The following is a 10871-nucleotide window of genomic DNA, read 5'->3' on the forward strand; positions in this document are numbered from 1 at the left end:
AGCACTATGCTTTTAAAATGTATTTGGCATTAAATAATTTAACGTATCATGCCAGTAAACATTTAACCCTGGAATTCCTGGTATCAAGGAAACCTTTATGGGCCCATAATTCCAAGAAGCGGGCACAAGCCAAGCCCACGCCAGGTGTTAAGAATCGGCTCCAGGTGGACGAGGGCTGTGCTTGGGGAGACAGGACTGCACTGGGGAGGTGGAGTGGCTGTGGCAAGGGCACTCGCCGAGGCCTGGCGAAGGGACAAGGGACACTGAGGTGCAGGGTCTGGGCAGCGCATGTCAGTCTCCTCTATGACACGGGTCCACACGTCAGCTTTCGGACAACACCAGTCCTCTGGGGACTTCATGACCACAGAGACACTTCCATTTAGGCATGTGATGCCAGTTCCCCAACTGAAGCCACGTCAGCTTCCACGGGGCTAAGAACGAGCTGGACACTAACAGGCCACGCCCCCCTATCACTCTCAACCCTTGACAAATATGAAATATTTTTTAGGTTACTTTGTAAATAATCCTTTAAACACAGTACTTTCTAAGAATGAGCAAACATAAAGTTTGCCAAAGACAAATGAACTTATTAAAATTTGAGCTGTAGATTTAAAATTATTTCTAGCAATATTTTCCTATGTCACTATTTTCTGTATCTTCTAAAAGTTAATCCCTGTTAGAGAAATGACCTCAGAAGAAACTTGCTCATTCCTGAGCTGTGTAGTAACAACACGAACCCCACCTAGAGTGAAGCACGGCTCGGGCAGCCCAGGTGCAGCGTTGCCTTTCCCCTCCCCCTCACCTGCAGGCTCCTGGGCGTCCCGGCGTCCACCGGGCTGAGGCTGGGCCAGGCCGTTTGGAAGCTGCGGGTTCCTTCCCTCTCCATAAGACTTTTCTGAGACGATTCATGCTATTAGGGGCATTTCTAGTGACAAGCTCCTATCCCTGGAAGATGAGTTCTTTTGCTAAACACTGCTCCATTTGAACTCACAATTCCTGATCTAGCAAAGCCACGGTTTAAGCGAGCGGCAGAGCCACCTCAGTGGGGAGACATGTAAGGTAGCAGGTGTGCTAGTTACCACCCAGAAAGTCGGTGCTTACCTGGGCCCTCAAAGGGCAAGAGTTTGGATGGAATAGGGTCCTTGGCACTCAGTGGAATCAAGTAGAGGTCCTTGATGTGCCTGTTGTTATTAGCTACAACACCAAAACGGCCACGGCTGCTAAAATAGGAGTACAGAGAGATATAGGCAACCTCCTCTTCTTCTGTCGCGGGGTGAAAGCGGATCAGACACAGCTCCTGGAACACAAGCAGGGTGGGGAGAGCATTTACCCGTGGCCCCTCGAGAAACGCACCCACTTCCAATTTTGTACCCAAACCTCAAATGTGCTTTTTCACAATCCTGTTGTCCAGCATGTGAAAAAAACACAGGCTCAAGTACCAGACTGCCTGACTCCAATCCTGGTTTCCACAGGAAATCCTTTACAATCACTTTAACTCCAGCCACCACTTGAGTGCGCATGTCAGCAAGGACCCACGAGAAGTGCAAACTCAGCGCTGTGGGGCAGAGGAGGCTTTCACTCCACTGACACCTGAGGTCACGGTGCAGAGGCTGCGACCTGCAAGGGCTATCTCGCACCTCCACGTGGGAGCGCGGAGCCCTCTGTGATCCCGAGGACAATGACAGAGCCTCCTCAAAGACACTGACACAAACACACAGCTGCAGCTGAATTTCAGGGGGTCCCACAAATCCAAAGCCCACTCACCCGCCCAGGCTGTGCACTCTGCCTGCTCGCTGCTTAAGTCCTGCCCAAATTAAATACATCCTCACATTAAATACATCCTCACATAGTAATGTAACTCTATAAACTTAAATTTTTTTTCTGAGTCTCGCTCTGTCGCCCTGGGTAGAGTGCAGTGGCGTCACTGTAGCTCACAGCAACCTCAAAGTCCTGGGCTCAAGCGATCCTCCTGCCTCAGCCTCCCAGAGTGCTAGGATCATAGGTATGAGCAACTGCACCCAGCCTAAACTTAATTTTTCACATTCACCTGGAAATACCTACTAAGTTGTAGGTTAACATTTCTAGTGTTCACCCATCAAAATGAGAAGTTAAATAAAAATGTATTTAAATATACATCATCTTCTGTTGTTGCAGAGTTTATACTATAAGCAGATACCTTAGACACAGAAGACTTGAGTTTGCCAACATAATCCCAAACCGTCTTCGGTGCGATCCTCCCACCAATGTGAATTGTGTCAGGCAAATCCTAAACAAAAAGTACTTTGAGTAAATAATTGGTGAAATTATAGTATTCACAAGTAGATTAATGTAGTAATTTCAAGGCGCCAAACTACTCAAGATTCAAGAAAACCACAACTATTCCAAAGAAAATGCTAACAAGTGTACTAAATGTTGATTGGTTAACTCCCATCCAGGATTATGAGTGACCAAAACCAAGGGTGGTATGACACCTTCTGCCAAACGAGATTATGTTCAGAAACCACTACCCAACATTGCCACATTATCTTTTAAGCACACACACGTATAACAACTATATTCGCCAGCGTGACTCCTTGCACTGAGGTCATAAATGCTAGTGCTGTTTTTGTTAATTTTGAAAAATATGAGACCTGCCCGGGGGGTTATCATGCCAGCCCCCTCCTGAGGCAGGTCACACACCCCTGGCCACGCTGGTGGCTGGGTGCACACACATCTCAAAAATGCCAAGCGGAACAGGTAACTGAGATGCCTGATTTCAGGTTCAGACTGTCCCTGTCCCACCTGCTTTCTCTGCCAACTCCTTTCTGCAGCCATCTCTACTTTGCCTTCAGAGGTGCTTTTCGTACCCAGATCGTCAGTTGCTGGTGAGCCATGCGCTCGACTCCAGCACAGAAACTGCTGTGAAAGACGCAGACACACACACACACACACACACACTTTCTTGGTTCTGACCTCACTGAGATAATCAAAACACCCAGAGACAGGGTACGCCTTAGTGACAAATTTCGCTACACTCTGCATGTTAATAAATCCTTTCCAAATGGTGCTGAGTCGAGACAAAAAGAGGGTTGTGTCTCCTTCTGGAGGGGACTGTGACTCTGAGATACTGTAAAACAAAACCACAAGAAAAATCACGTAAGTCAACTTCTCCAAAGTATGAAGACTTCATATTTAAAAGCAAAAGTGAATTCCTGCAAGTTTTCATAGCTTATTTTTGCCAATTAACTACTTTAATCATAAGAATATAGACATTTTGGTTAAAGAAAAAAACTGGATGGCCATAAATTCACATTTCAGCTTTCAAGATCTAAAACTCCAAAACAATAATGAGGCATCCTAAGCTGGCCCTTTTTAAAATATGAAAAGGTTACATTTCTGGGTAAATTTCAGAGTTGAACTATTTAATCACCAATTACCTTTTCTTTTGTAATCTAAAACATTCTGCTCTTTTAGACACACCTGAGGCTTGGTGACGGTGGAACCGACAAGTGTCTTGGGTCCGGAGAGGAGGATGGCTTAGCCAGTATGGACTTGGGCACCATCACAGAAGTCATGGCAGGCTTTGGCATGTCTGCTCTGGTTTCTCCCGTGTGGGCACCATCCGCGCGGGCTGCTGTGGAGGTTGGGCCTGCACATGAGCTGCCTGGAGCAGTCCTGGGGTCCCGGCCAGACACCGTGACAGTGGTGACCACCCCACCCCCACAGGAGGCTGGGCAGGGGGAGGGGTCCTCCAGCAGGGAGGGCTCGGGATGGCTGTCTCCCAGAGGCCCAGGGAAATACTGTCGCCCCGCGTTTGGATGAGAAGCACTTTCCAGGTCCGGCTCGGAAGCATCTTCCGGCAGAGCTTCTGGCATCACTTCGTCAGCCGAGGGCGGAACGGCGTCAGCTGGAGAGCTGTCATACTTGGGCTTTAAGTCTTCCTTTTTAGTTGAAGCTGACAGCTTTTGTTTCTTTGGTGCTGGTTCATCTTCTGATGACGGAACCTGACCTGAAGAACACGAGGGGAGACTTCCTGAGAAATCTGACACGTTTGAGAGCACAGAGTAGGCAATCTCTTACCAGAATCAAAAAGCAACACTGTGAAGGTAGGGGTGAGTTTATGGACTCCAGGAATCACCTCAACCTTTTTTTTCCTGTTCAAACCTGGGTCAAGTACAATTGCTTTTAGCAGGATTAGTGATTTTAAACAAAATCAACTTTAGTCTCATCCTCAAAGTTTCACCCCCCAAACTGTGCTCACCTGTACAAATTTTACAGTTTAGATCAAAAAGATGTGCCCGGTGTTGACTTGTTGTGTCTTTCAACATACTGCTGAAGACGTCGAGGAGAGGGGCAGCACTTTTCTCAGGGATAACTCGCACTGATTCCTGCTGTTCCTAATAGTAAAAAAAAAAAAAAGCGTAGGTCATTTCTTTCAAATCTATCTCCAAATTAACAGCACCTAAAAAAAAAAAAGAAGTCTCTTGTCATTAAGAACCACTGGGAAGAAAGGGACCATTAAGCCAGAGACAGTGGCAGCGCCTAGTCCCAGGTACTCATGAGGCTGAGGCAGGAGGTCGCTTGAGCCCAGGAGTTCAAGGCTGCAGTCAACTCTCGTGACACCACTGCACTCCAGCCTGGGTGACAGAGAGAGACCCTGTCTCTTTATTAAAATAAATAAATAAATCACTGAATACAAGTACTTGAGAAGTAATACAATTATATATACTTGTAACAGGCTCAGTGTCTTCCCAGTAATTTAAGACACACAGAAATACTTGGAACAGACTATTCAGTCTGTTCTCTGCTAACACTGAGGCTCCCAGATGCTCACGTCCGAGTCGGACACCGGCGGAGAGTCCTCCATGTCAGGAATGGGCTCCTGCCTGGCCGCCGTCCTCTTGCTTTCACTGTGCAGTTTGGTTCTGGACTCCATCACCTGAGAGGAAAAGGACAGCACCGGCGCTTTAAACCTTCTTTTCTAGGCAGAAACACCCTGCACGCGGTCTCTGAGTTTACTTCTGGAAAGTCAAGTCTGCCGTGCCTCAAGCAGGCACTTTCCACCGGTACTCACAGATTTTGCTGGTCTCTCTTTCCACGTGGAGAGCTCTTTAGACACAAGTTCTTCTGGCTTCATTCTCACAAGTTTTGCCAAAGAGATTTCTTCACGAAGAACACGATGGAAGAGTCCCTATAAACAAACATCTTTCATTCACTTGTTCAAAAGCCACTTGACTATCTGTTAATTTGGAGAGAATACGGGAAAACAGCAGCACAGAAGTCCTGCCCAGAGGGTCAATGACCATGTGACAACAACCCAAGCACTCAGCTGCACGCAGCATGTGCCAGGGACGTGACTTCATCCAGCTCCCACGCAGCCTGTGGGGTTCTGTGCGAGGCCACCCCAGCTGGCAGCAAACGGGGGCCGAGAAAATGTCAGTGCTAGGGTCAAACAGCTTATTTCCAGGCCCGTGCTGCCCCGATTCTGCCAACAGCCCCCACATCTCTTCAGGAAAAACAGAAGCGTGTACACGAGACACAAAGGTAGTAGTATTTGGAATAAAGGCAGGAAGAAAGCACTTCTGCTAGTGGGTTGTTAAGCATGGCGGGATGCAGAGCATGTGAATTCCCAATCTAAAACTGGGCCGAGTTCAGAGACCGACCGAGACACCAGAAGACTGTGGGCTGGTGGCGGGAGAGGCCCTGGCAGGTGAGCCCCTTCCTAGCAGACTCCTGTCTTGATCATGTGGCAACAGCGCCACCCAGCCTGCAGCCACTGGGAGGCTGAGCTGCCCGCCCAGCACCAGCACGAGCAGCAGCTGTGCAGACGGCAGCGCCTGCAGGCTCTTCCTAACCCGGACTCTGAAGAGCCCCGGCTGTCAGGCTTGCTCGGCTGACAAGAAATGTCAAGAAGATAAGGCAGAAAAAGTTGTTTGAAGCCAGAATATGGACACACCCATATACTGGGATAAAGATTTTGAACTTTATTTTGGAGCCAGGTAAATGATGGGCTTGCAGTTTTATAGCAACGTTTAGACTCACCTGGTGAAATAAAAAATGGACTTCACAGGGAGCCAGCGAGACCACTGCCAGGGCCCCGGTCAAGGTGGGAAAGGCCCACAGACACGCTCAACACCAGTGACATGGGGCCCACAGAAGCAGCACAGAGCATAAAGGGGCATCTCAGCGTTCACGGGAAGGACATGAACATTTCAGAATGCGGTTGGTTTATTACCATGAAATTCAGCTCACAGACACCGCACGGCAAGCTCACCTGTGTCAGGAATATGCCAACGTACAGTGATCATGCACACACCTGGTTTTTAGGGTCCTTGAGGTTGAACATGATGCTGCGGTATTTACTCTTGTAGCGATTATCTGTAACTTGAAACAAGTTAAACATCTCCTTCTCAATGTGGAGGGCAATTTTTCCTACTTCGTTCTCTGTCATGATTAAGTCATCGCTGTCATTGACTCTGAACAGAATAAAAAAAGGAACTACATAAACCACTTGCATTTACACATTACATTTTTCAAACAGTGGGGCAGTGTTGAAACACTATAAATGGAAGATCTTCCACTATAACTGAGAAGAAACCAAGTAGAACAGCCCACCTTTTCCACAAAATCTCCTTCAAGGAGCGTCTTATATTTTGCCGAATTTGTGAGTTTGGCTGTGACGAGGCAGGACTTGTGGCCCCGAGGCGTCCTGGTGCTGGAGATGCCGTGGGAACAGAGGTGGCCACTGGCTTCCTCATGGGTCCGACCAAAGCAGCAGAGCCAGGCAACTTTTTGGCAGCAGCTGTCACAGCAGCAGGCGTGGGTCCTGCCTGTTTGGCGGCTGAAGCTCCACCTGACTGAGTGGCCGAGAGCCACGGCCTCTTGGGAATGGTACCCTTGAAGCCTGAGGGTGACTTTTTCATGGCTTGTTTGGCTGCTGCCAAGTTAGCGAAAGGAGGAGACTTCTTTGGAAGGAGACTTCTAGGGGGAGGCTGCTTGCCCGCCGCGGAGCCAGGAGGGGCAGTTTTCTTTGAGGCTGCCGTAGCCGCCGCCGCTTTCTCCTCGGCTCTCCTGTCTTCCTTGATGGCTACAAAGGAGAAGGCAGGCACACTGAGTGAGGGGAGGGCACCGCGCGCTGCACCTGGCTTCAGAAGCTCACCCTCAAACTTGCACACACGCGTTAAGGCACTATCGAGTAAGACAAATTTGGAGAAAAGGATTTTTGAAATCTTAAAATTCAGAGAATGAGTCTAATCGAGGCTGTCAGCAGCATTTATGACGGCGACTGTACTTTATTTCAGAAAGAAAGATGCTTTATCATACTATCGCATTAAACCTTTCTCTATAACCAATCAACTCTAGTTAGCAAAGGCTTGATTTGATCACTAGCCAAGCTTCAAAACTGAAAGACAAATTCCACATTTTCAATAAAAGGTAGATTTAGAGCAGCACTTTCATTATTAAGAATTCAAGTGCAATTTTTTAAATAAACTTGAATTTCCAAATCTTTTCAGGCAAGTAACAAACAGGTTCTCTTCACATGTACACACAAACCCTTGAGGGACCCGTGGAGGCCAGCAATGTGCACAGGCTGCGTCACACACTGTGTCCTTCTGGGCGAGTCGGCTGGGGACACCACCACTAATAAAAGCGTGGAAAGCTGATGGAAATTTGCAACACAGGGAAGATCAATCATGTTTTCACAATGCGAGTTAGATGCTGAGACACAGGGATGCTCTTACACGGATGTTCCCACTCACAACCCTCGAGTTGTAATTCAGTAACACGGAGATAATAAATCAGGGCTTTTAATCCAAACAACGTTTGTAATAAAAAGCTCAAACAAAAAAAGTCAAAAGTCCTCAACCTGCACAAAAACCTCTATGTGCCAGCAAATAATTGACCACATTATAATCCTGTTAGACCACCAGAATTCAAAGATTAGCACTGTAGTCCCTTGGTCAGAGAACAGGGTGCTTGTGGACAGCGTTCGTCTTGGCCACTGAAGAACGTGGCAGGAAACCAGGCAGTGGGTCGAAGGAGTGAAATGCCTGGCAACCGGTGGGCCCCAGGCCGCGGGCTACCTAGGGCAGGTGATTCAGGCATAGGGCACCAACTGAGAAGACAATCCTCTTGGTAAAGACTACTCCAACTACCCATGCAGCAGCAAGCCTCTGAAACTTCCAAACATCTACATGGGGGGACACAACAGCTGCTCTAGCAATCCCCCAGTTTTGTCCTGGAATTAAAAATGAATCAACAGTGTTCCACTGCCATTATTCCTGTTACCTGCTTCCGACAAGTGAGGGAGGTGTGAAGGCTCAGGGACAAGCTGAGACCTAGCCACAAATAAGGCCTGACTCGACAGGCCGGCCCTCGCCATGCTGGCAGAGGGCCACAGCCCCTCTCTTGGAGCCAAGTCCCTAAAAGCCTGGGGGCTGCAAGTTTTCCCCACTTTGCAGGATAAGTAAAATTCCTTAATCTTGCAAAATTTACAACAGCACTACATGGAGCCAAAGCTCTGGATGACACATATTAGCGTTAACAGGCATCAATTCCAACTTTGAAGAGTTTCCATATGTTCTCTCACGATCATTTTAATGGTAATTCACTAAAAAGGCAAATCCCTATTCCTTCCCATAGATCCCGCCCCACCTCCTGGCAGAGGAGGTCTGTCCCCCCCGGCATTCCCAGGCCCCGCAGCCACGTCTCAAAGTGCTTCACCCCTTTGGGAGCTGGTTTTTAAAATAAAGTACGCCAAGTACGCCACAGTGCAACGGCAGTGTCTGAGAGAAGAGGAAACAGGGACACACGAGGGGCAAAGGCAGAGACGATGTTTCACTGTTCAGGAAAGTCTGCCTTTCCTAGTCTACTTGTGTCATTTTATCACATCAAGCCCATACACCTCATTTATTTTTGACAATTCAGACTCGGCTAAAAATGTCTGCAGAATCTCACTTGAAGGACGGCTGGAGTTTAGGTTAAATAAAATCAGCAGAGGCCACTTTTCTTAGAGGAGGACGTGTGAGGGGAGGGGCAGGGAAGGGACGAAGTTTTAGAGCATAGCAAGGACAAAGTGCTAGAGGACAAGGCCAAAAGGTTTTTGACACTGGGCAGGGGCACAAAGAACCAACCACGGGTCTACAGAGGTGTGTAACTTTAATCACCTGCCAGGAAACCAACATCTGGCAGTCATAAAAGGAATGAACCTGTCATAAAAACTGAAACCTAAAACCAGTTTAGTCACTGCAACTAGAAACTTTGCTGAGTATTGTAACATTGAATGTTTAAATAACTCTAAAGAGCTGGCCTGACGTGTTTCCAGAGACCTCAATAAAATGCCTTGACTGTGGCACAGAGGACACCTGTGTGACACGACCTGAAGTAGACTCTCAGTGACATCTCTTACCTTCTTTCAGGTTATAAGTATGTGTCAACTTCAAGAATATTAACTACATTTCTCCAAATCAAAACCATTAGAATGAGATGTTCATGTTTAGGATCAACACCTCTACTGATGTAATTTCTCCATCATTCAGGCGAAACCCAAGTTGAGATTTTTAGGGCATTCCTAATACATTTGACTAACATCACCTATTACCAAAAGGAGTGGTAATAGGAAATCAAGTGACCTATTAAAAAAAGCAGGGGATGGCTTTCCTTAACTATTAAATTGCTATTTTGGAAAACTGTTTTTTGCCTTTTTAAAGTCAATCTCTGTTATTTCCCACCTGTGCTTCAAAATGTATATAAATAACTTTAGGAGGCTGAGGCAGGAGGATCACTTGAGCCCAGGAGATTGAGACCAGCTTGACCAAGAGACCTCATCTCTACAAAAAATAGAAAAACTAGCTGGGTAGGCATGGTGATGTGTCCCTGTAGTCCCAGCAACTTGGGAGGCTGAAGTGGGAGGATCACTTGAGCCCAGGAGTTTGAGGCTACAGTGAGCTTTGACAGCACCACTGCACTCCAGCCTGGCCGACAGAACAAGACCCTGTCTCTAAAAAACTTTAAAAAACCCAGAGTACATAAACAGGTATAATTAGGTAAATGAACAAATCATTGGTAAAATGTCCTCAAACTGGTAGGTTCCCAACAGCCTTGTTCACCTGCTGTCTGGTAACACAAACCAGGCCTTCTACTCTGAAACCGCCCAAGTCCTACCTAGCCATTGTCCCAGGGGCTGCTGGTGTCAAACTCAGGTTGTCTGTTGCTGAAATGGCAGTGACAATGAGCTCATTTTTTTTTTGAGTAGTGCTAAGATTGAATTTGCATCTTCTTCACCCAAGTTCACTTTTAGCTTGTATTATGTTGTGCATGAACTTATAGAAGGGCATGGGGAAACTGTAACCAACCAGGAAAAAACCCTACTGCAGAAAAACATCAGCACCACTAGGGTAAGAGGCTGCCTCACGTGGTGCTGCCCCAGCTGCCCCAATCCACAGCTGTCCGTCAGGGCAGAGGTGTCTGCCCGGCACAGGGGGTCTCCCCTGCCTTCAGGGAGCTGCCTACACCTGAGTGGCCACAGGAGGGAAAGCTGCCCAGTGGGCTGGGCCACTCGTCTGCAATGGAAGAAGCTGTCTGGGTTCCAGTTGTGTACAGGAATCAGCAGTGCTAACTGGCTAATTTCCCCAAAGCGGACACTTGGGCGTCTTGTCACGCAGGAAGGCTGGCTGTGGCATTACAACATGGTGGCCACTGGGTGGCACTAGCGGGTCTCAAGGGAGCGGCAGGAATCCAGGCCTCCCCGAGCAAGAGCGCTAATGCATTCCTGTGAACACAACCTGTTCAACTGCCCAAATGGAGCTGCAGGACAGGGATTAAAATATGGGGCAAGAGACCATGTCTGCGCAGTTCCACCCCACCCCACCGACACCCATGTCTAGTGACTG

At 47.7% G+C, this 10871-nt stretch overlaps 1 protein-coding gene across 3 annotated transcripts in view; it reads right to left on the reverse strand.

The window, feature by feature from the left end:
• The window catches only part of DIDO1 (death inducer-obliterator 1), a 54764-nt gene that overhangs the window by 10936 nt on the left and 32957 nt on the right, over positions 1-10871 (reverse strand). For all 3 annotated transcript variants that reach the window (XM_045529341.1, XM_045529340.1, XM_045529339.1), the window contains exons 8-16: positions 6595-7066; positions 6296-6455; positions 5054-5170; positions 4814-4918; positions 4241-4376; positions 3460-3988; positions 2953-3106; positions 2177-2266; positions 1102-1297 (exon numbers count right to left, since the gene is read on the reverse strand). In XM_045529341.1, the coding sequence (XP_045385297.1) occupies positions 1102-1297; positions 2177-2266; positions 2953-3106; positions 3460-3988; positions 4241-4376; positions 4814-4918; positions 5054-5170; positions 6296-6455; positions 6595-7066 (1959 nt within the window). The remainder of the gene's footprint in view (positions 1-1101; positions 1298-2176; positions 2267-2952; positions 3107-3459; positions 3989-4240; positions 4377-4813; positions 4919-5053; positions 5171-6295; positions 6456-6594; positions 7067-10871) is intronic.

This window comes from Lemur catta, chromosome 17 (genome assembly GCF_020740605.2).
Source record: "Lemur catta isolate mLemCat1 chromosome 17, mLemCat1.pri, whole genome shotgun sequence".
Taxonomy (NCBI): domain Eukaryota; kingdom Metazoa; phylum Chordata; class Mammalia; order Primates; family Lemuridae; genus Lemur; species Lemur catta.